Genomic DNA, 26,196 nt, shown 5'->3' on the forward strand with positions numbered 1-26,196 from the left:
CGGGAGGCAAGTTCCCCGTTTTCCCCACCTTAGTGGCCGCGTGCTACCTTCCCCTCCTCGAAAAGAGAACCTCCCCACCTCCGCGGCGAAGGTTTGAATACGCTACCTGGCGACGGCCGAGCGAAACTTTCTCGAAAAACAAATAAATGAAATATGCTGCTGGGGAAAAATTACAAGTGCATCATGTGTCAGTGCCTCAGTGGAAGAAAGGCTGTCACCATTAGAAGCAACGTCCAAGGAAAGAATAGCTCAAACAAATATCATAGTAATCAGTTGTTATTAATTAATGAAGCCCAGTTAACGACTAATAAAAACTAGACTAACTTGACTACGTTAAGAATTATAAACAATAAATATTTGTATTATTTTGTTAAAATAATTGTACTTGTTTTATTTGAAATATAAAACTGAATAGCAACGTAAATGTAGCCTTACTCGTAAACGAAATCATCATTTTTATTTCTTATTTCTACTAGCTCTTTTCTCGTGGTTTATTTCAGTTTCTTCTTCTTCCGTAGCCTTCTGTTTCTTTGGTCTTCCCATATTCTTTACTACTGCAGGCCTAAATATTTTTATCTGGGTTTCATATGTCTTAAGTAGCTCCATTAAGTAATTTGTATATTTTCTAATTCTAATAAAACTTAAGTATTTCTCTGTTCTTTCATACATAAATGGTCTGGTAAGAATAGTTAAAAAGGTTTAAATTTATTTTCTTTTAGCTGCAACTACCGCGTTCCACAGTTCCACTGACCTCTATCAAAAACAAAACACGGCTAAGCCTAGGTTTGCAGACCACGTTGCTGAGTTGCTCATGATTTTCTTCGATGAAATAATTTATCTTAGCCTCACTAGATGGCGGTCTAGTTACCCGTGGTGCATTCGAAATTTTCTCTGTAGTCGCGGGAGGCGGAAAATTAACAAGGCCTCCCTATTTAACCCTCCCCTGTCACACGGGGAAATTGCCGCCCGAGAAAAATTTGTTTCGCTGATAATTTCGGTTTATGTATTTCTGGTAATTGTAGTTAGAATTTTGAAATTTTTTGTACCAAGAATGTATTTATTTATACCTAGGGAGAATGTCTATGTCGAGACGGTTTTTAGCCATGAAAGACATCCTTTTCGAAGACCATCCATAGGTGTCTAAGAAGAGCCGTTAATGATTTTCAGCAATTCGGTAACGTACAACCTTGGAGGAATAAAACAAGTATACAGGAGTTGCGGACAGAGTTGCCAGATGGGCGGTTTTCCGCCCAAATTGGGCTGCTTTGCGGAGGCTGTTGCGGGGAAAAAAACCTCTGGGCGGGAGGCGGTTTTTTGGGCTGGTGCCAAAAATTCGAGGCGAAGTAACGGGGTACCGGTTTTCCCCCTTCCAACCCCATCCTTCATAACGGGAATCAACGTTCCTAGAAAATATAAGCTGGAACCAGCTTTGCAAACTCAGCCTGTGATGTTTTCAATAATTTTCCAAAATTATTTTCAAATAACGCGCCAATTCCCGTTCTATAGCAAAAATCGGTAATTTTTCTTGGGCGGGAATTTGGGCTCTTTTGGGGTTAATCAGATTTTGGCTTGTGCGGGAATTTGGGCTAGTTTTAAAGTTGGTTTGTGCGAGATCTAAAATATTATTCTTCAACTCTGGTTGCGGAGAGCTGCGAAATCGTTTTCGTCAGTGACCGTGAACTCGCGCGAGACGGAGGGGTTCAAACGCGACTAGCGCCAACTGCATACGGAATTTTGCAACTATTCTCATTTTATATCATTGTTTTCGCGTTGTCTGGTTTGTTTTGAAACATTTCTAAATTATTTGCGCCTTTTTCCAAAATGACTCGTATTAGTTTCACAGCCAATGAAATTGTGGATTTTGACATAAATCTACTCCTAAATTGAACGTTTTTCCTTTCATCTGTCAGTAATGCAATTTGACGTTCTTCTGCTACAATCAATCAGATTCGTCGAGCTAAATGCGAAACATCTAGATAAATCATTAAGAATATGTTTAAGAAAGATAAGCATAGAAGACATTGATGCCTATCCTGCAATTTCTGAAAGTCAGAAAGGAGTAAAACTGTTTTTAATCGAAGGACTAGAAGATGATGTAAAACTGTAAATACGGATAAGTTTTATTCGAAGAACAAGAAGATGATGAAATATTTTTAAAGTTCCTTAAGAAATGTGATAAATATCAAAGCTCTTTGGTTTGTGATAAAAATTATCATTATAGTTCCTAATCGCTATTAACAATTCTCTTTCAAAAGTAAAATAAAAGAGGGAGGGAGATAAGTGGGGTAGAAAAGAGTGTTCATGACCAATAAATTATTTTTTAAGTATGGGGTATTGTGGTCATATTGACCAGTACTTTTAAAAAGCTTATTTCCAACACTAGTCACTGGTCACCTGTCCACTTAAAAAAATCCTTGGCTACGTTCAGCAGCAGTCAACGGAAAAAAACACGATGGATTTGATATTTTCCACCGATGAGCTTTTTCGTCATAATGACGTCGTAAGTTGCTGAACGCTTTTATTCAGTCATCTGTGTTTTTTAAAATGGCGTAGCTTTTATAGTAGTTTTACGTCAGAAATGACGTCAGTCATCGGAAAAACCGACTCTTCCAGCCGATGTCTTCGGTGAGTAACCGATGACTATCGTGACGTCAAAACCGGAAATGCGACAAAGCGTACAGAAGGGCTGCGTTCAGTAAGAGTAATCGGACCTGCAGCGGTTCTGAACCGTTGCATATCGTTTGCAGCGTTACGTCAAGAGCTACTGAACGCTTTTATGTACTCACGCAATCGGTGAAACGCCATTACTTTCCTTAATGTTGTGACGTCACGCTGCAAATAAACCGGCTCGCCCAGACGATTGAAATGGTTTCAATCGGTTGAACAGCGTAACGTCATACCGGAAGTTTAAAAAACCGGTTTTTAAATCTTGAACCGTTGAATTTGTTGCAAGTTACTGAACGTACCCTAGTAATCGGTGAGTCCGATGAGCTCTGCTGAACCATGGACTGTAAATTTTAGAGGACGAGTAAAGCGTAGCCTTCCCCTGTAGAATTTTGGTTTCCCCGAGCATCAATCACTTCGAACTAGAGAGAGAGAGTCCGTCAAGGTCATTTGTACCACACATAGAGATAGACCCCCCCCGCATGTTATCTGGAAATCTGGCCGACCGAAAGACACGCGCTTTAGTTTTTTTTATGACCTTGAGCGACTCCCGTCAGCCTGATCGGTGAACGGGGCGTAAAATGGGTCGCCCTCACAACGCCGAATTCTCCTTTCTCCGAATTCCCATATCACCGAATTCTCTTTTCTCCGAATTGATATAATTCCGAATTGCTTTTACTCCGAAAGTTCATATCTCCGAAGTCCCATTTCTCCGAAATGTATTTAGTGACCTCACATCTCCGAATTCTCGTTTCTCCGAATTCCCATTTCTCCGAATTCCCATTTCTCCGAATTCCCATATCACCGAATTCCCCTTTCTCCGAATTCCCATATCACCGAATTCCCATATCACCGAATTCCCTTTTCACCGAATTGACATATTCTTGCTTTTACTCCGAAAGCTCATATCACCGAAGTCCCATTTCTCCGAAATGTATTTAGTTACACTATGCAGAGATAAACCTCCTACGTGTCACGCCCACTTGTGGCTAAAGCAAGATTATTGAAATTAAATAATCTTGACTGAAGTTTTCCCTTTATTTTAATTTTTGGTCATAATTAAATATGATGTTTTATTACAGTATAAGAAAATTGTTTGGTAGCATATTTTATTGCTACAATACAAATTCTATAATGTAGATGGCATTGTGTTTTACGTCCTCTGTCAGAAGGGGACAGAAGAATGAATTTTTAATATAAAAACGCATATTAAGCTTTCAATATCCATGTCAGCTACAGTACACAATTAAATAAAAGCAGGAGCCGCGGAATTGGGGGGCAGGTAGGGCCAAATGCACCCCCATTTTGCATGGTAATGTAGGGTTATTTATGCTTTAGTCGTAGGAGCCTAGGAGGAGCTAGTCATGGAGTACTTCCGCGGTTACTGAATAAAACAGCTTTCAAAAAAAAATTATTACAAAAAATGTCAACGTTTTGTAAGTAGAATATGTTACTTAAGACAATATAAATTGCGGTAGATAAATAATTTTAAATAAAAAACACCAATATCAAGACCCTAAAAACTACGACTTTTTAAAATCGCGCGGGCAGACTGCCGTGGCTCCTGACAATCGTACCTTTATAGTACAGGCAAACCGGAAGGTGGGAAACATGCATTGAAACAGGGTCAATAGATAAATTTCTTGAAATCCAAAATTCCACATACTATAATTAAATAATTTGTTAAAATTTCACTGTTTAAATAGTATGAAGTGCTCTTCTACGAATTATTGTCTATCACACGTTTAAAGAAAAGAAAAAAATCGCCATTTTGGTAAATGGCGACCGAAATTATGAAAAAGTCGAGCGAAAAAAGCTACATTTTAACATAACGAGTAATACTTTAGAACGTATAGTATAGTTATCTACCATATTATTATTGAGAATTATATTAGCCTTAAAAAAACGTAACCTAATTTTAGTTTATAATTATAATGACACGTCCTATTCTCCCAATGCTACGTTAGTTAATGATAGTCTGTCTCGGCAATTACCATTCATCCTATGGACGAACAGATTTTTGCAAATTAAATCGGGACAAATTTTAAACATTACCCTGGTGTTTGAAGGAAGTGCTTGCTGGTACATAATACGTAGGTGTCATTTTTTCGACGAATTTGCAGTTTCTAATCCACCGATTACGCAATCACCCCGCGACAGATCATCATTAATATCATTAACCGACGTCGTTCAGTGATACTTATGATTATTATGTTAATTATGATATTATATTAAATCATATATTTTTTTCAGTTGAGTGGTAATCAGCTTATTTTAATAACAAGTTTTTAACAATAAAAATATTTTGGTACAAGCTAGAGCAGTACAATTAGAATAATTACGTGGCGAATTGAACTAGCGACGAAATAGAACTTAATCGGCGATGATTAGGTTCCATGTCGCCACTAGTTCATTCCCCACCTAAGTAATTATCCCAATATAAGAGTCTCTAATAAGGGTACAAACTGCGCACTTACAAGGAGAATCCCCGAATTGTTAATTGCCGATTTTGTTCAAAGTCGGGCGTATATAATCAAAGATAATTTAAACTCGTACCCTAGATTCGAAATCACTCTCTCGCGCGTGTACGATAGCGTTTACCCACTTCCTGCTGGAACTCAGAAAAAATTTGCTCCATGGTTTGCACCTTACCGCAACCGATGGAGCCCAATTTTTCTGAGGTCACGTGCCGGAAAAGGGTAAACGCTTCGTAACAAAACCGTCAATGGGAAAGCTCTTAGTATTCGAATCTAGGGTACGAGTGAAGAATTTCGGTTTTTTTCTTCTCGTAACAATTTTAATTTTAGGAGAGCGATTGATTTTAGCAATCGGACTGAAACAATCCACTAAACTATCGTTTGATCGAATTGGTGAAATAACTAGTGAAACAAAGTATATTTAAAACCGAGAAAAATAGCTTTATTTTTGAGGACTTTTATTTTTTACAAGGTGAACGCTTTGGCGTCCGAAAAGCCAAAGATACCGTTTAAACCCCGCTCGTCTGCTTTCCGCTCCCCCCAAGAGATAACCGTGTCTTGGGCCTTCTAGAAAAGGAGCATCCGCGAACAATGCGGGGGTCCCAGGTCTCATCTGGCAGCCATTACAAGGGCTTGTCGAACTTGAAAACGTGTACGAATACATCATTAACGACAAAAAGACAAGTTTAAAAATACAAAATACTTTTTAAGAAAACCTTTAATTTTTATCTTTTTGACATTTAGTTTTGAAACTTTTAATTCTTAATTTTAATATTCCACATAGTTTTAAACAGTTTCTTAACAACGAGTTTAAATTATCTTTGATATAATGTAGACCTATCTGAGATATGAAATTTCCCAAAAGGAGACGTTGCACTTCCCTTTCGATTTGCCATGGAAGCTGAAAATGTTTTGACCACTTTAAACAAAAAATCTCAATTTTAAAAAGCATGGAATGTTTTCGGTTTTACCTACGAAAATTAAAAAAAAATTAAAATCACGAAATAGGTCATTTCGACCACGTTTAGGTGAATTGGAACATTTTTGGGTAAATTTTAACATTTTTGGGTTAAAGTTGTAAATATTTTTGGGTAAAATAAGGAAAAAATCTTATTTTGGTTGTAAGTGGTCAAAAACATTTTCGGTTGCCATGGCAAATCGAATGGGTAGTGCAACGTCTCCTTTTGGGAAATTTCATATCTCATATAGGTCTACATTACGGCCGATTTTGAACTAAATCGGCAATAAACACCTCGGGTACTCTCCTTGTAAGTGCTGAATCGAATGAGACCAACAGCAGCGCCGTGGAATGAATAGATAAAGAGTGATGACGGAATTTACATTAGATAATTGACATTTAATCCTCAAACAGGTTCTGAAAATGTTTTTTTATTTTTTTAATTTATTTATAATTTATTTTTAAACATCATTGTTTTCGATTAATGTTTACTACCAAAAGCATATGTGACGTTGCAAGACGTCATATTGATATTCTTTAGTCGCGCCATCTTCGTTTTAAACGTTTCTACTTGAATTTTTTACTGCCCCAAAAAATGCCATAGAAATTTCAGATATATTATTTATTATTATTATTATTCATTCATTCTATTGCCTGATGCAAATGTCAACTAAGTAAAAATGTGTTCGATTGTACCTGTTTTTAAACATATCTTCATCATTTCTTGTAGCATTAAGTGGTCAAAAACATTTTCGGTTGCCATGGCAAAACCAATGGATAGTGCACCGTTTCATTTTCGTAAATTTCAATTTTCATATTGGTCTACAATAAGCCCGACTTTGAACAAAATCAGAAAAAACACCTCGGGTACTCTCCTTGTTAGTATCCGTACCATGGTTTATGAAAATTAAATCTGGGGATCTAAATGGCGGAACTAACTTTCGTAAGTTATTATATTGTTTTCAAGAAATTTCAGTCCATTTTCACTTGAAAGGGGGCGTTAGTAGTTTAGATTATTTATTACTGTGTTAAAGTATTTCAAGCAGAAATACAGAAAATGGGAAATAGAGTAGTATCAGTGTGACGTCTCCCATACTTTTCACACGTTCCTAAAATTCTATAACATTCTGAGATTATGTACGTTAGGTTAGGTAGAATCCGACTCCTTGAAAATAAGAGCTGGCCTGTAGTCGTTTATTCACTTCATTGCATCGAGTCTTAATTTTTTTAAACATTTCTGCTCATTTTGTTCTTTGAAATCGAATTTGGAATTTTTTGGATACAATTTAGCTTTACCGAAGCACGTCAACAAAAAATAAAAGCAGACGAGGAATCGGAACTTTTTGCAGGTAAGCTAGACGGCGAAATGAAATGCGCCCAACGGGGCCAAACCGAAGGGCAGTTCACTCCTTCTTAGAGTGCAGAAGTAATCAAGGTTAAAAATTTAATTGGATTTAATTTAATACAGCCAAAGCTACAGACATTAAATTTAATCGGATTAAATTCAATACAGCCAAAGCTACAGACATCAAATTTAATCAGATTTAATCAACCAAGCGTGCAGATTTAATCATGGGAGTGAACTGCCCCTCGGGCCAAACCTAAAAACTACGAATTTTCAACGGAGACTTTTTTCTAAATTATGACAAATTTTGGGGCTTTCCTAATCGAAGAGCGATGCTACTCATTTTACAGAAAGAGAACAATTGTAAAATACGCTAAAATCCCCTGATACTACATAAACACTCTTTGCTTTAAGGGCGTACCAAAATATTTTTATTATTAAAAGTAAAATATACTATTTAATATATAATATCATAACTAACATAATTACCATTATTATGAAACTGAAAGACGTCGGTTAATGATATTAATGATGGTCTGTCGTAGGAGGATTCCTAACCGTAAATTCGTCTAAAGATTATTTTTAAGGCTGTATATACGAGCCAAAGCACGTTTGGGCAAGGTTTGGGTCTCAAATTCGAACAAAACTACCTTCAGAAACAAAAATAAAGTTTAAAATATGTTCCGATTTAACTCGCGGAGATTTGTCAGTCCTTAGGATGTAAATGACCTTCTTGGTTTCTTACACGAGATTCTTCCACCGCACGATGTTTTCATCTTAATGGGAGATTTTAACCTACATGTTGACTGGTCGAATCCGTCCCTTTGTACAGCCCAGGAGCAAATTTTTTGCGAAACTGTGTTTGGCCTTGGACTTCAACAGACGGTATAACAAATCCCACACGCGGAAATAACTTCCTTGACTTGGTTTTCATAAATGACGAACGTTTCCTCACTGAGATTCACACTAGAGACAGCCTACCAGGTTGTGATCACTTTGCGGTTGCTGGAAGCCTGAACTTACCTCGGTATTTTGTTCAGAGAATTCATCGAGGGAGTGAGGGAGTGAGGGAGTGAGGGAGTGAGGGAGTGAGGGAGGGAGGGAGGGAGTGAGTGAGTGAGTGAGTGTGAGTAAGCTTATTTAAATTGAATAACAGTTTAACTTTTACCCCATGCTTTTTCAAAATGAAAACAACCAATAATTTTGAAACTATATTGATTCTATTTTTCATATTTATAGTATAAACGAAATATGAAATACTCTTTCGACAAACACTAAAAAACGAATTCGAGTAAGTCGAAATACGGTACCGCGTAGCCTCTATTTCGTTTTACGGTGATCTATTGAGGTAAAACCGTACCAAAACGACTACCTTGTAACCTTACATAACCAATCTCTTATCCACTCTGTGACTACGTGTCAGGCGCTCAGCAGAGTGGTAGTAGCCCCACCCTTTTCCCAGCATTAAACAAATTTGAATAGTCGAACTATAATTTGGATAATCATGGTCCAGTTGTTTCTTCCTTTAAGTGGGTGCTGTGGCATTTCTTTTTTTGGTTTTAGTTACGTTGTGACTTGTCACGTATGGAAATCAGGAACGTATGTAATTAAGTGCTTCGTCTTAGACGAGTGGTAAGACACTCTGTGAACTCGGTGTACACTGCCGTACCTTTGACAGTGCTAAATGGAACTCGCGAACTCTTGAAAATATGTACCTTTAACAGTGCTAAATGCACGAACTCGGTGTACCGATTATATGAGACTGTCTTACCCCTCAGTCTTAGAGGGGTAGGGGGGAAAGTTAGGTTTTTGCCTAGTCAAATAGAAAAAGGTTCGTTTTTGGGTTCAAACAGAGTTCAAATAGAGAGGAGCATGCAGTGGTATAGCCAGATGGGTGGGCCAAGGGGCAAGTCCACCTCCCCCGAAACGTATGGCTTTTTTTGATTCCCATTGTGTGCTCCCTCCGAAATCAAATCCTGGTTACGGTGCTGGGCTGGAATCAGGGAGAATGTCACTCAGAATTCAATTCCGCTATTTCGTTCTTGCGTATCGGAATTCTTTTTTGACATTTGGCTTCCGCAAAATTCTTAATTTCTTATGTTAAATTTAATTTTTTTTAATTTGGTTTTATCTATTTAAACCTTTCTTGTAGAGCTTTCAAATCTTTAATCTAATTTTTAATGGAATCTAACCACCACGTATAGGCCTTTGTGGTTGCCCGCAGAGTTTTATTTTGCGAAATATTATTATTATTAAATCAACAAACCTTTCTAGCTTGAATATTTTTTAGATATAGACGCGTCATCAGTCATGATATTTTAAAACTACTGTGCAATAACACTTTAATTGGTATAAACTAGATAGTAACAAATTTGCAAATAGCATTTTTTTGAATGAAGGTCTATTAATTAATTAAGCAAAAACATATTAAATGGTTTTTACCTCTCCGAGGGTACTTTGTACCCTGGAGTTGTATTACAATCACCGTGTCTGTCTGTGGGTCTGTCTGTATGTCTGTGGGTCTGTCCGGGCTTATTTATTTAATAATAATAATAATAATAATAATAATAATAATAATAATAATAATCAGCTAGGCTTATACCCAAGACACCACCTTAGTGGTCCTCAAGCAACTTTTATAGTAATTAAATAGCATTTAACAATTGGATATTCGTTATTAAAAGCTTCAAAACCCGTTATGTTTTCGTGAAATGAAATTAAAGCAGACGAATTTTCTATATAAGCAGACGACCAAGCAAGATTACTCCCTCTAGACCTCCTTTCGAGGAAGAGTAAAAAGTGTAACGTTTGAGCTCTGGAACAAGCGAACAAAATTCGGAACAGGGTAAATCTTACCCCGAGAACAGGCGAATAAAACATTTTAGGGTAAAAACTTTACACTTTTTGTCCTGTGACAGGCGAAAAAAAAACCACCTATTAAGTAAACCCCAGTTAGTTATTTCTGAACAGCCTCTATCTAAATTTAAAGTACACTTTTTTCGAATAAATATGCCTTCTAAGAATTTTCCCAAATATGCTTCGCAATACCATTTGTCAAATCACAGTTCTTTCTACAAATTTTATGTTCTTTAATTCTATCGGTAATTGAACGTTTGGTTTCTCCAATGTATACATTAGAACACGAGCAGGGAATTTCATAAATTACACCTCGTAAATTTTCTTCGGAAATATTTGGTTTTAATTTTGAAAGTTGTTTTCCTAATGTGATACTGGTTTTCGAAACTAGATTAATACCAAATGGTTTGAAAATACGTTTTAATTTTTCCGTCGTGTTCTTCATGTATGGGAGAACCAATGTTTTTAATTTTTCAGAATCAACTGGTTTTAAATTTTGAACTATATTTTGGTTCAGAATAGAAGTCACCAAACTTTTAGGATAGTCCGAGCTTGTTCATTGATTAGTTATAATTTGTTTATCTAAAATGGGATTATCAGATATTTTCTCAATGTGGCTTTTTAGACCCTTTATCACTGATGTTTTCACCTGGTGAGGATGATTGGAATTGAAATTTAGAAACGTTTTTGGATGAGTTGCTTTTTGGTACATCGTGAAACATAAGCCATTTTGTTTTTTCTCAATATTAATATCTAAAAACGATAATCAACCAGAGTTTTCTAATTCTAAAGTAAATTTACTTTTCTAATTAATATTATTAATAGATTGGTGAAAAGTGTCGAAATTTTGTCTATTGCCTGACCACACAAAGAAAATATCGTCCATAAAACGTCTTCCAAATTCTCAACAAATAAATTGGCAATGATCGGGGTTGATTATCGGGGTGATTATTAGATTGAGTTGATATGGGACACAGGGCCGTGCAGACAAGGGGAAAGTGGGGGGGGCAAAATCCGCATTGTCCCGTTGAAAAGGGCCCATGAGGGATTGTTAGGGGGCCCGCAAGCTGAAGGTGCCCACGGGAAAAGTTCAAGGGGGGGGGGGGGAGTGCAAATCGAAGCCCCACGAAAGCTCGGCACGGCCCTGATGTGACAAGATTTAATCTTAAATTACAAATAATCATTAATTATAATTTTCAAGTATAGGTAATTTATCAGTTGAACTCGGGTTATGTTATTTCACCAGTACATATTTACATAAGTTTATAATATTTTACATAAGTCTGTCACTTCCTTTTACATGCAAAACTTTTACTGAGAGCTAGATACGAGAGACTTTATAATGGACTTCGGTGACGTTTTGCGTCTGCTCCTTATCGTGTCTAGCCGGGCGATTTTCGTACCATGATGACGTCACTCTGTGATTAGCTCTTACGAGACGTTAGTAAAATATTTTCCAAAGTGATATACTTATTGAATAATATTATAGACGTATGATATTTATAATACCTGAGTTTCAAATATATAACTAGATATAGCCATAGGTGCCATAACTACAATAAGTAGGACACTTTCTATTGCTTTAATTCTAATTTCCTTACAGAACCTTTTTGCGACAAAGATACTCTCTTGAAGTTACCGTCCTTGGTGAATAATTTTCTTTAAGAATATAATAAAAAACAAGTTGGCAAGCCAAAATATACCTCTCCTCGGAAGCATTGTCCCTAGTGGTATTAATTTCTCGAGATGACCCTCAAAGTTATATCTCCCCAATTCAGAGTTATTTACTAATAACGTAATCCCGGTTCAAACCCGCCCGGTATAAAATTTTAATTTAAATTAAAATAATTGAGACGAAACAACCGAGATTAATTTATTCAGAATATTATAAATTAAGTAGTTACAACAGTGAGTTAGACGAACTAGAACAACGCACAATTGAATTTAACCCTATTTACAGAAAATTTTTATCAGTTAAATGTAATACGAAGCAAACTTTAATAAAAGAAATATCTACAGAGGGTATTTGTATTTTTATCGCTTACGATATAACAACACAGAAAACCTTCTTTAAACCACTTCACACGAAAAAATGATAATTAAAGCCAACAATACCACCCAAAAGCTCAACACAATCAAAATACAACTAGCGGTATTAATTTCTCGAGATGACCCTCAAAGTTATATCTCCCCAATTCAGAGTTATTTACTAATAACGTAATCCCGGTTCAATCCCGCCCGGTATAAAATTTTAATTTGAATTAAAATAATTGAGACGAAACAACCGAGATTAATTTATTCAGAATATTATAAATTAAGTAGTTACAACAGTGAGTTAGACGTACTAAAACAACGCACAATTGACTTTAACCCTATTTACGGTACAAGTTTAGCAGTTAAATATAATACGAAGCCAATTTTAATGAAAGAAATATCTACAGAGGGTATTTGTATTTTTGTCGCTTACGAAATACTTGCCGCATAGTTAACGCTCATTTTATTTCAACGTTCGCCTGATCAAGATACCGTAGATATCTGGTAGTGGACGACTCGTAGACTGTCGGAACCATCCTGTTGACGTTGGGACACATACCGCATGAAAAAGACCAAAACCGTCCAATTTCCAATATCATATAATGACTCGCACACCCAGGATATCAATGACTGCATTAGGAATCTTAGATATCCAAATATCCACACCACCAAAAAACTTACCATTCACAAAGCACAGAAAGCCACTTGACTAAACGTATATCAATAAATGACCGTAGAGGGAATAGTTAGGGTTCTTTATAAATAAACACAAACGAACCCAATTGATGAACTGCATTAAACATCTTAATCAGCCGAGAAAACGTTTAAAATAAATTACGACCGAGTTGAAAACCAGACCAACTCGATATGTTGTTAATAAATGAATTATTAAGCTTGAAAACCAATACGCTAAACCTAATAGATAAGAATATACGACTGAAAAAACTAAATAAATTACAAAAAACTAACGGGTTCTACCCTTTATCTTATCTGCTGACTGCGCTAAAACAAGATTTGACCATTAAATTTTTTGAAAATGCGACGTATAGACTTTGAAGGTTCCGTCAAAAATTATCCTTTCCCAAACGTAAAGGTTCTCAAAACATTAATACACAAAAAATAAGTAAAAAGGTTCCTCCAAAAAATGAACCATTTTGCGGAAGAAGTAAATAATTTTAAAAGAATAAAAGATAAAACAAATATACAACCGCAAAAATAAAACGTCAAATAATAGAAGAAAACAATCTTTAACTCCATTCATTAAAAAAACCCTAAACAAAAGTACCAAATTGAAATAAAGCAACTTATTATATTAAACAAGATTAAGTCTTTATAATTTTTTCGTAAAAAAACCACATTAGGCCTTCACAATTTCATTCGTAAAAAAATTCAAGACTTTGTTAACTATTATGCTTACAATGAGTGTCTTATTTGCAGTATAGCTTGAAGTTATCGTTGGTTCTGTGGTAGAGCGCTCGACTGCCTAACTGAACGGCCCGGGTTCGAAACCTGGGTGACGCATTTGTTTTTAATCAAATGAGAAATCGCTAAATTAGAATTTCTTCGATGCAATAATTTAAATCTTTCACGAAATTTTGCTCTATTTCAATTAAACCAAAATTTCATGCTCTATTAAATACGCTTTTGATAAAGCTGAAGGTCTAATTTTCAATGAAACGTAATAAGTGTCGGTGGTTCTGTGGTAGAACGTCCGCTTGTCAAACAGGCGGTCTCGGGTTCGAAACCCGCCCGATGCGATCGCAAATTGATACTAAGACGAATACCGTGAACAATTGGTGGAAACCCTGCCATTGGATGTTGAGAGGTAGCATTACACTCAGCACTCGGTCCGTCCCAAAAGTCAATAAGAAAGAGTTGGAGAGTTACCACCCGTACATACACACCACAAACTCAACACCCACAAACGTCATAACAATAACACAACATTACCACCCTACACATAAACATTACAATAGCGAAATATCCAAACTACTGAATTAAACCTGTCGTGACGGCGAGCGTTGACGAAAAAAAACCACCAAACCAACCCCGACTGCAAATTAATCCGTTAACGCTCACCGTCCCACGGTGGTTTTGCAAACACGGTTTTTCGACTTTGTTCCCTAATTACTAGCAACTGCGAACGCAGAGATCTCGAGAAACTGCGTACGCAGTGATTACACTTTGCACCGAAAATGCGAACGCGTTCGCAGGCCTGACAGACAGACAGACCCACCCACAGACCTACCCACAGACCCACCCACAGACCCACAGACAGACACGGTCGTTGTATAACCCCTCCTAGGGGACTTTGTCCCCTCGGAGAGGTAAAAAACGGAGAGCCCGTTCTGGAGTCGTGAGGAACTTTGCCTTTGTTTTGAAGCCCGCGTGCCAAAAAACATATTTCATTTGGGCTCGTGCCGCCGAATTTTATTTTTTATTTTATCAATTAAGTGTAATATTCCGCCGATCTATCGGAAACCAGATAGTTTGGCTTAGGCGGAAGTCTCGCGTGTTTTAGACACTAGGGGGCTCTGTGCTGATAAAACATCTGGATTGCGCAATAGCTATGAAGATCAGTTCCGTTGTAAATCTCGTTAATTGTCATACTTACTGTTATTATGTTACTTTCCATTATTTCCGTTAATTATAGTCCTTTTTTCATCATTTATTTGAAATCAACACGCTTTCTCCTATTCACTTCCGCAAGAGAGCTTTACAACGAAAACCAACTTCACCATTGAGTTGAGAATAATAATTAGCATTTCCGTACCCAAAAAAACTACTATTCGAAGTTATGGGATTTCGAAGTTATGGGAATGCGATGTTATGGGAATTCGAAGTTATGGGAATTCAAAGTTATGGGAATTCAAAGTTATGGGAATTCGAAGTTATGGGAATTCGAAGTTATGGGAATTCAAAGTTATGGGAATTCGAAGTTATGGGAATTCGAAGTTATGGGAATTCGAAGTTATGGGAATTCAAAGTTATGGGAATTCGAAGTTATGGGAATTCGAAGTTATGGGAATGCGAAGTTATGGGAATTTTGTATTCGGGGTTTTGGTTCGAAGATATGAGAATTCTACGTAATGGGAATTCGGAGTTATGGGAATTTATGGGAATTTTGTATTCGGAGTTGTGATTTTCGAAATTATGAGTCGTTCCCCGTAAAATACCTCGGGAATACCGGTCCTCTAAAATTTACAGTCCGTGGCTGAACGTACCCCTTATTTCCCACCCTGCACCTGGTGAGCAGAAAATACGCGTTGTCTGCTAGCTGTCCCTTCCGTATCAGTCCCTCGTAGAATTGTGGATCTATACTATTTCATATATCTATGCCCGGAATAGGCAAATAAAACGTTTTAGGTTAAAAAGGGTACACTTTTTGTCCAAGAACAGGTGAAAAGAAACCACCTTCTATTATTGACGGCTTTGAAATTATCAAATAATAAATTTTTATAATAACAGTAAAACAAAAATATTTCTATTTAATTATCCAAAATGAGCTACAGCCAACCAGCAAAGAGAATAAAAGTGAGACCAACTTTCTTGTTGACAATGTTTTGTCTGTTTCGAACCCTTTGGTTTTCCTTCTTTAAACCAATGACATTACTATGATTAAATTATTATGCTAGATTTTGCCCAATGCTCCATCTGTAACTGAAGAAATAATTGTTCCGGAAACAATATTACCAACACTTAGCCAAACAATCCATTATTCTCAAGTACGGCATTATTATTTAGCTTTTTGTATTTTAAAAAATTATTACAGAACCTGTATTAAAAACTCTTCGCAGGTAAAAGAAGAAAGCTTACCAGAGGTTCCTGGATATATACAAGTATATTTATAAAATGAAAATGTTAAAACTTGGAAATAACACCTTTTAAATTGAATAGATTAAACAAGAACCAGTGGATTATGAAGAAGAAATGGATATCAAACCAGACATGTCAAACATGGTAACCTAGAAACAAATAAAGGCTTAAATATAATATTCACTCTTAAAAATTCCAGTCAGTTGGCCCAATTGGAGAATTAAATGTTACATCACAAATAAATGTAAGGGATAAATTAATTCAGTTTATTTTAGACTTTCCCCCTTAATTTTAATTTGTATATTTAGGTAAAGACAGAACCAGAAGATCACGTGTTTAGTACAGCAACCCTAGACAACAACGTTATTGTACCAAGCAGCATTGTAAAACAGGAATCCACCGTAATTATTTCCCTGTATTATTTCGTAGCTGTGCTTGTTAATTTCCATTATTGTATTCCAATTTCAGTTTAATCAAGAAACAGCTACAAAATCAAAGAGGGACTGCGGTACTGATATGTCAGACCCAATTTACGAGACAAAAGACTTTAATTGCCAATGTGACATGGAGCCAATCTTAGTTGCCAGAGAAATTCAAACAATGCCCATATCATTTGGCACATTTAGTAAGCTGGTTAATTTAGCTAGAAGCGAATCTAACAATGATAAACTTATGAAATGTGCTTTAATAGGTTCTCAAGTGGACTTTCCATAATTAGATGTTCCTCTTCTGAAAAGTCTCATTGCTGAATATCATTTTCTAACCTGCTTGTATATTGCTTTTAAGTAAAGTTTCTGTAATTACCTTTGTTTGTTGCTCTTAACCTAGTAGTGAAATTTTAAAAGGTTCACCAGAAACATTTTCCAGAGTTGCCACAATATTTTCAGATTCAAATTCCCTGACCTTTTAAAACCAAAATTAGACATTTTAAGCTTTATATTTTATGCTTACCATAAGTTTATAAATTGAAATCAACCTACATTTCAGTACAAAAGTATTATTGCAATTTTAAAAAAAATAAGCAAAACTTCGAAGGAACTTAATAATAACTACAGTAAAATAACCTTCAACATGTGTGAAGATGGAATTCCCTGAAGTGTGGCAACCCTGTTTTATTAATCATTATGTTCTGAACTAGGCCAAATGGGAAAAAAAAAACTTATTGCTTTAAATGTAAGAAATACAAAGGCGGGGGGGAAACTACTGTCAACAAGCTACTTAAGATTTTACACTTAAAAAAAAAGTCAAGATTTTAAATGCTCATAAGTAGTTTATTCTGAATTGCTTTTGACAAAAGAAATAATTCCATTTAAGATTTAATTAAGCAAGAAAAAGTGACATTTAAGTGCTTTTGAGATTCAAAAATTTATAATTTTTAACACCATAGTAATCAGCCTTATAAAGAAAAACATTTACTGCTTATTTAAAACTACTACTCTAATCAACCTTTTTGGGCACAAATGTAATAACAGCCATCTGTTTACTAGCCAAGTTTACGCCGGATAGTGTGACTTTTGGATGCTGCTTATCGTTTAATGGAACTTCGCTGGTAGGGTATGAAACTATTTCCACCCTCCCATTATCTGGAATTTGTGGCATTCCCTTCACCACATCAACAGTTGTGCCATTGACACCAAAATTTACCAATACTAGGTAAGCAGGATTGCCTTTACGAATTCGAGTCATGGCAAAAATGTTTCCAGCTAAAGCTTTCACAGTTGTGTTACCAAACTGTATAGCCGGTTCCTTTCTCATTGCAACCAGCCTTTTGAAAATATTTAAATGAGAATTCGGCAGTGTACTTTCAGACTGTAATAAAATAATGTATATTAATATACAACTTATAAACAAACTTAAAAAATAATTACACATACTTCAACATTTATTTCTTTGGATATTTTAGATATAGGCAAGAAAGAATCAGATCCTTCAGTAAATCCAGCCATTGTACTATTATCCCATTGCATGGGTGTTTTCACTAAATCGGTTGTCTCCTGAAATAATGAATTTAATTTATAATAGGCATGTGCGAGCTTTGAGTATGAAAAATTTCACTTTTAGAGTATCAAGTTGAGCTTTAAAATTTTATCAAGCTTTCAGGCTTAGCTTAAAAATGTGGTTTTGAGTACTCTAATAATAAGGCTTAGTCGCATTTCATCAAATTTGTAGAACTTGTACTTTCATCATTCATCAGATGAGGAATCATTTAAAACTAAAATCTTCACTTTCATCACTAGGTTTTACTACTTCTTCATTAAAAGTATATTTACTCTCTGAGCTTTTACGTTTATTTGAAGCCATATTTGTGAAGCGTAAATTAATAACTGGCCATACAAGGGATTACAACAAGAAAATAGTGGACTGATGAACCGCCAAACAATTGACAATAAACAGCTAGGGCACTTAACGTCATGTAACTTATGTTTTTGGTTTCTACATATAAAATCAGTGACCAATCAGAAACCACTATTACTTTTACCTCACCCAATAAGAGATCTTAAGGCAGGCCCCAAAAGGGAATTTTTTTAGTAGCTTTTCCCCCCATTTTTAGAAGCTCTTGAGCAGTGCCTCTGTAAGAATAAGTTTAGAGTACTCAAAAGTTAAGCCTAGGCCTCGATTTGAGGCTCAAACTATTTGAGCTTTTCAAGCTTACTCGACTTGAAGCTCGATCGAGAACTCGAACGAAACCGAGTAATCCCACATGCATAATTTATAAGCCTCTAAAGTCTTATAAAAATTATAAATCTCAATTACATTACCGTATTAGTTCTGGTTGCGACTGTATCTACTACGTCACTATCATCAATGTGGACATCTTCCATGCCTATTTCATCTCCATAATAAACTATAGGTGTTCCCTTAATTAACAACGCAACTGCGTGAATCGCATCTAGGAAATTTTTCCCAAGTTTGGAAGCTAGACGATGAGCTTTGTTTTCCCTTGTAGCGTCACTTAAGCTACCAAGCTAAAAGAAATAATTAATGAAAAACTAATATTTAAAATTAATAAAAGAGTACTGTAGAATAGTGAAACTTACCACCCAATTTGGCCATAAACCTTCAGGAACTGCTTGAAGCCACGACTTTATTGATGTGGCTAAGAAATTGGCTTCTGAACCTTCTGTTAATTCCGTAATGCCAAAATAGTATGGAATGTCGGAGATTCGTTCTGTGGAATTTCCATAATACTTTGCAATTTCGTTAACGTCATTGCTGATCACATCAGTTAAAATAATTCTACGAAAAATAAAAATTTAATTTAGGATTGACCAATAATTTTGATAGCGAAGTATTATACCTCCTGTGTTTCTTTTCAGTGGTATTGAGATTAACATAGTTGTCGAGAAATTCTCTCCATTCTTTTAGTTGATCCAAATTCTCTTCAAGATTCAGAGTGTGAACATGATCCAACTGTTCATATTCACGCTGATGAAATTACAAAAAATATTAAAAAGGATAACTATAATGGTTAACTATAGAAAAATGAGTAGTGATGATGATAGTTGTTACCAGTTACTTAAAAGTATATTAAAACCGTTTTACTGGCAACAAGCAAGCATTGAAATTAACATGATACTCACATCAACTGGGATGCCCATAAAAGTATGCTGCCATGGGTGGTAAGGGTAAAATTTGTTTTTGATTATGCGTTTTTTACTAACTTACAAAAGACTAATAAAGTATTAAAAGAAAAACTTAAAAAAGCCTCTTTTGATAAGTTATTTATTTAAAAATTTCATAAAAAGAAAGCATTATATATAGGCATGCTGCTTGAAGTAAAAATAAGCGTGCCTTTTATAATTTTAGAAACTGGACATGCCAGTGGTTAAATCTGATTGCTTAAGCAGAGTCATGCCGAAATTTTTTTATATGATATTCAGAAAATTTGAACAAGAGAAAGAAGATAAATTTTGAAAAATAATGATTAAAAAACTAAAATAAAATAGATTGAATAGTTTTGTTATTGATATTTCATAGGCAGAGAGAGGTTCAAGTAGATGGATACTTTTGTGGGCATTTAACACCTGTAACAATGTTCCTGACAGAAAAATAATCATGCAATTGACACCATTTAGAGCCACAAATGATTAAATGAAAATTGAATGATAGTCAAAAGGGTGAAATCAGTCAAATGGTCAAAACTGATGGCAAGTGGGTTAATATCAGTTTTGGAAGTAGGATATCACTCGTTAATTAAAAACTAAAACACGACACAATCAAAACAAGCCACTTAAGATGATTTTAAAAACTATAAAACAAAAAAATAATCCGCTGATTATCATGACAAATGTCTGATCATGCCTCTATGTGTAATATTTGTCTTGCTTTCATAAATCACAAATGTTAAAATTTTTCCGAAAAGCCTATCTAAACAATAAAAAAAAGAAGGGTCCCATTGACCTATTTCAGTTTAAAAATTAAAACTTTCAGACTACTCCAATGTCTCTCACCTTTACCTATATACAGGAATAACTCATAAAAAATGCAGCCTCCTAAAAAGTTGCCAAACAGGGCGGACTGCCCCCTCCGCCCCTTGCTACGCCACTGGTAAACCGCTTATTTGCTAACACCAAAGAACCAAAAAGTTTAAATAAATTATTGGAAAGCTGCTGAATGGAAAAAAACTACAGATATAATTAGTATATCTATGATTGTTTTGTTTACAATTTTCTTGTTATACCACTCCATAAATAAATAAATAATAAATAGATAGATAGATAGATATGACCTTATCAAAATAATGGGGAAAATTTAAAAAATTCTATACCAATGGTTAAACAAATTAACCAATTGATTATCACAAGCAAATGTCACACTCTCAGGTCAAAAGGCAAGATTTCAGTTCCTATTTTGAAGGAGTCAACATCCTCTAATTTATTTGGAAAGGGGCCAAGCAGGGAGGGGGGAGGAGAGTAACTCTAATCTATTTCAAGCTAAATTTAAATTAAGAACTAGATAAAATTATCTTAAGTCAAAGTTCAAAAATATGTATCCCCCAAGTTTAATGTTACTCATAAGGCAAAAAAAAACTAAGCTTAAAATGTAAAAAATGTTCTTTACTCACTTCAATCTGTTTACCCCCCACTGATGCAACAGGTTCATTTATCAAGGACAAAGACTCGTAAAGAAATTGCACATTATTGATTTTGAAACCATCGACGCCTTTATCTAACCAAAACTGCAGAATATTCTAAAAATACACATTAAAAAAAAAAGGTTATTTAGTAAATATAATAAAACTTTTTTCAAGGAGGTGAGATCGAAAATACGTACTTCTAGTTCACTTTTAACTTGGGGATTTCTCAAATTTAGGTCAGCTTGATCATGGAAAAACTGGCTGAGATAATACTGTTTACGAACATCATCATATACCCAAGCTGATCCACCATGTACACTTTTCTAAACAGAAAATGAACAATAATCACATTATTTATAAGTGACACTGTGACGTGAAGATTTACAGCATCAATGGCACAATAAAAAAAACTTACCCAGTTGTTTGGCGGGTCATTTTTTTCACCAGAGGATGGTAAGCCAGAATTCCAAATGTAATAGTCATTGAATGGGGAAAATTGTTCAACGCTCTTGGTAAACCAAGGATGTTGGGTACTGGAGTGATTTGGAATAAATTCCATAATGATTTTCATTTCTAAAAGAAATACAAAGTACAATGAATTAATAGTCTAAATCGTACGACTTGAGCCTCATTGGCATTAACAACTGACCTTTTTCATTTGCCACTTTGATGAGATTCTCAAAGTCAGACATGGTGCCGTATCTTTCATTAATAGCCTTGAAATCCACAACATCATACTCATAGTCATTTTTTGATGTGGGATAAATCGGGCTCAGTAGTAGTGTATTAACATCTTTATCCTTTAAATAGTCTAATTTTTCAATAAGACCATTGATATCACCTCTTCCATCTCCATTGCTATCCTTATAGGACCCGACCAGAACTTGGTAAACAACGGTTTTCTCCCACCAATCTAGCTGCGGTGCTGGTGGGCATCTAGGTGCCAGGAAAATGATGACCACGGAGCCAACCAACATGGCTATCCATACAACCCAAAATAAGATGAAGAGTGCCATTCTGAGCCTCACCCAAAATGGATCATTTGCATATTTCATCAGCTCATCTTTCCCCATTCCAACAGATCTCTGAACATTCTCGATGTCCACTTTGGCATCTCCATTCTTCCTAGTATATTCAGAATTTGCGGAAATGAATTTCACTTTTGTGGGGTCGCTGGAAGTTAAGCATTCCTTGGCAGCTGCTTCTTCGTCCATTTCGTCAATGGCGGATCTCTGAAAATCTGCTTCTTCCACTGCCAACGGTGTGGTCGGACTAGCCTTGTAATTCTGATTTTCCATCTCTCTCCCGAACTCAAATCTTGGCAGCCTCGATCTTATTATTAATTTGTAGGGAGGGCGACAGGATAAGAAATGAGGTCAAACTTCACTTTTACGCCTATCAACGATGAGATAAAACCAGTTAAAAGCGGTATGTCTCTCTCTCTCCCTCTCGCTCGCTCGCTTGTCGCTAGACCCCGGGTGGATGAAAGTCTGGGAATCTTGCCCTCGACTACTCGCTAGCAGAGATAATTTATTCTCTCTGTCGCTAGCGGTTATTTCTTTGTGATGATGTAATCTATGCCCCAGATTACCAATACTACACACGGCGTGGATTTCTTTTCTGGCTCTACAATATAACTTGACGAAATTTTCTGTTATAAAACATTCAAAAGCAAAATGTATTCTACTGAAAAGTGAGACTGATCACGTGGACTGATAAAGTAGATTTTGACGTCAAACACCTCATGACCGGAATGCTCCAATAAGGTTTTAAGGTTTTAAGGTTTTATTGTTGCCGTCCTCGACACCCTTTTGTAACAGGGCGGCTCACAAAGAGCACAGCAAAAACAAATTTAAAAATACATGGAAGAGTATCATTTAAAACAGATTTGGTAAGATTAAACTATTTCCTTTGAAAAAAAACCAGTTCTTAAAATAGTTCGTTAAAGGGCAACGCAAGTGAGCTGGCATTTGTGTGAATATGTATGCAAAGTGCAAAATTTACGGTAAACTCTGCGTGGTCTCGCCAGTACCGATCGAGTGGGGGTGTAGGGGGTTAAAAAGCACGTTGCTTTTTCTTTATTTTGCCACAGAGCTTGCGTTGCCCTTTAAATAGTGAGCAGACTAAGTGTGACACTTCCTATTCTTCATATGCAAAAATTTTACCGAGAGCTATTCACAAGACAGACTGCATTACGGGCTTCGTCGCCCTTTTGAATCCGCTTGCTCCAGCGTCACCCGTAGCGTTTGACAGGTAAGATAATATAGAACTCCGTACCCTAGTTGATTCTAGCGCTTACCCACTTCCGGCACGTGACCTCCGAAAAATCGACCTCCACCTGTCGGTGCCATAGTATTATTATGGCCAACTTTGATGACGTGCTGTTGCCCGAACAGCGCGCCATTAAAGATGGCTGTGGGCATATCTAGGTTACAAGGTTTATATTATATCTGCCCTTATGTCCAGGGCTTTTCGTAGTAAAACGTCATCGATACGTTACCTGTGATGCAGTAACGCAGAAGCAACAACAAAACAAGAAGGCCAATGTGGCCGCGTTGCCAACCTGTACGATAATTTGACCTTTGGTACCATGTACGATAGTATACACCGAGGTATACACTCTTTTTTACGGTATTTTGCTGGGCGCCTCCATTGGAGTTTTTCCCTTTAGCCCCCATTCTCCAAAAAATCTTTATCATGTTTATGAGAGTTTTTCTAATGATATGGGGTTTCAAACGTACGATAAATCGATATTGGGATTTCTATGAATAAATCTGCCAAAAATACGATAAGATTTGGTTGTTGTTGTTAGCAATGCTGCTAATAGGTTGAACCAAAATTTAACGGCGGTGGCGGAGTGGCGCGGCGTTTATATGAAATTTAGTTTTCTTAGTAGGACGTTTTAGCATCCCCTTTCTAGGAGTTTAAGGCGTTCGCGTAAACACCTCGAAAATAAAATGTCTTTTATTTGCACTACCAAAGTAATAATTGAAATGTGATAAATATGTTTGGCCACCAGACTTTCGACCTTGCCAGTGTGAAATTCTTCTAAGATTCGCTCTTGGTACTTCACGGGAACGATGACTCGATTATTCCACAGCAAGACTCCTTTACTACAAGTAATTTCGTCCTTTCGGCGGAAGAATGGTAAAACAGTAGTTGAGTATCGCTTGACATCTGTAGTTGGTCACTCGGCCACCATCCTTGGTAAACTTCCAGACTTCCTGAAAAGTCGGATCTTGTTGAAGCATTTGCAGAGTGACGTTGAAAAATGTTTGCATAGAGGAAATACTGCATGAAGACGTGCTCTTCTGGTTCGGGTGGTATGTATTCCGGTATTTTCGTAGGCCACCTGCTTAGAGAGTCAGCGTTACCGTTAAGCTACCCTTGTTTGTAGCAGCTGTTGCACTGATACGAGGATAGTGTCAACGCCCATTTCTGTATTCTGGAATGGATTTGTTTTCTGAAAATAACGTTATTATCGGCTTGTGATCAGTTAACAGCTTGAATTTTCTACAAAGCAGATAGTTTCGGGACTTGGTAACTACAAATACAATGGCCAGAGCCTCCCGCTCTATCTGTGGATAGTTATTCTCAGCCTTAGTGAGAGTTCTAGATACAAATGAGATCAGTTGCTCATTCCCAATCTTGCCTTTATGTGATAATTCCGCTACTATACCATAAGGTGATGCGTCACATGCCAACGTTACTGGTTTTCTTTGATCGTGGTGGACTAGTATATTTGAATTCTTCAACGACATCTTAGTCCATTCCCACGGTGTTTCCTATTGCATTAAGCGGTAGTAGTTCAAAAGTCCGATAAATGATCGAAGCTGGTCGAGATTCTCTGGTTCAGGAACGTCCATGATAGCATACATTTTGTTGCCAAGATGGTGAATTCAAGGTATTTGAGTGACTCTTTTATTAACTGTCATTTTTCTTTGCCCAGTTTCAGTTCAGCTTCATGAAGATCTGAAAGAACTTGGTGTAGACGTTGTAAATGCTTGGTTCGATTTCTGCATCCAATGAGTAAATCATCTTGAACATTTCGATGTGCCTCTGGAAGATAGCGGATGCATAAGATACTCCGTATGGTAGTCTGTTCGGCTTGTAGAGACCCTTGCGAGTGTTGATAACTACTAGCTTCTTAGATTCTTCGTCGAGCTCGAGTTGGGCATATTCTTCCTTCAAATCAATTTTTGAAAAGTAACAGCATCCACCTAGGTTTGCGAAAATATCTTCGGTTTTCGGTAATCTCCACAGAGCCGTATTCGCCATTTGAATTTAACGCTGTGACGATAGGTGCTGCATAGTAAGAGTGAGGAATGCTTGTGAATAAAATTATTTTCTGCATGTTAAATCCCTTTCTATTCGTGGATAATATCTATAAATAAACAGTTAACCGCAATTTTTATGGTTAATCGATATTTTGGCAGTTAATTTATCTGTTTTTCCCACCTCTAATTTCGAATGCGGTGTAGCTACTTGGATCAGGAACGACACTGTCCACGTTGCTGTTCTTAGGTTGTTAATTTTTGGCTTTCTTCTTGCAGGCTTCGGCGATGTGACTAGTTTTCTTACTAATGAAACATTTGGCTTTTTGAATTTACAGTCGTCTGCTTTGTGGTTTTTTGAATTACAAAGATAACACTTATAGTGGTAGTGCGGGCTCCGTTGTCTTGTTTCTGAATTTTGTTAAGAGAATCGGTACAAGGTATTTGCTGACCTTTCAAGTACGTAGCGTTTCTCGCTGCAGTTAGCATAGACTGACTGCTGTTGAAATTTATATAGCCGTTTTCAGAGTTAAGGTGTTTTCAGCCAGAAGTCTCTTCTGTGTCGCTTCGGATCTGATACCACAGCCAAATCTATCCCGGGGCATTCACCCCAGAGCAGCATCAAAATTGTAATGTTCAGACATCTTCCCAAGTTTGGCGATGTAAGCCGCAACTGACTCTCCGTGTTTCTGATC

At 36.4% G+C, this 26,196-nt stretch overlaps 2 protein-coding genes across 2 annotated transcripts; one reads left to right on the plus strand and one right to left on the minus strand.

Annotated features, from left to right (window-relative positions):
* Nucleotides 1-15,645: 15,645 nt before the first annotated feature.
* Nucleotides 15,646-16,953, plus strand: LOC149936039 (uncharacterized). The gene is made up of 8 exons (XM_090153921.1): nucleotides 15,646-15,868; nucleotides 15,970-16,059; nucleotides 16,132-16,173; nucleotides 16,232-16,294; nucleotides 16,350-16,394; nucleotides 16,459-16,551; nucleotides 16,619-16,775; nucleotides 16,842-16,953. Exons 1-8 carry the CDS (start codon nucleotides 15,836-15,838, stop codon nucleotides 16,862-16,864), a joined length of 546 nt encoding a protein of 181 aa, XP_090010047.1. The 5' UTR covers nucleotides 15,646-15,835; the 3' UTR covers nucleotides 16,865-16,953.
* Nucleotides 16,954-17,393: 440 nt separating this feature from the next.
* LOC149936040 (maltase A1-like) lies at nucleotides 17,394-22,939 on the minus strand. Its single transcript, XM_090180704.1, has 9 exons — nucleotides 21,877-22,939; nucleotides 21,643-21,800; nucleotides 21,425-21,550; nucleotides 21,216-21,341; nucleotides 19,449-19,576; nucleotides 19,189-19,387; nucleotides 18,910-19,116; nucleotides 18,025-18,144; nucleotides 17,394-17,959 (listed from the first exon to the last, which is right to left on the minus strand). Exons 1-9 carry the CDS (start codon nucleotides 22,523-22,525, stop codon nucleotides 17,588-17,590), a joined length of 2,085 nt encoding a protein of 694 aa, XP_090036830.1. The 5' UTR covers nucleotides 22,526-22,939; the 3' UTR covers nucleotides 17,394-17,587.
* Nucleotides 22,940-26,196: the final 3,257 nt, after the last annotated feature.

This window comes from Leiobunum rupestre, chromosome 7 (genome assembly GCF_980474605.1).
Source record: "Leiobunum rupestre chromosome 7, qqLeiRupe1.1.hap1, whole genome shotgun sequence".
Taxonomy (NCBI): domain Eukaryota; kingdom Metazoa; phylum Arthropoda; class Arachnida; order Opiliones; family Sclerosomatidae; genus Leiobunum; species Leiobunum rupestre.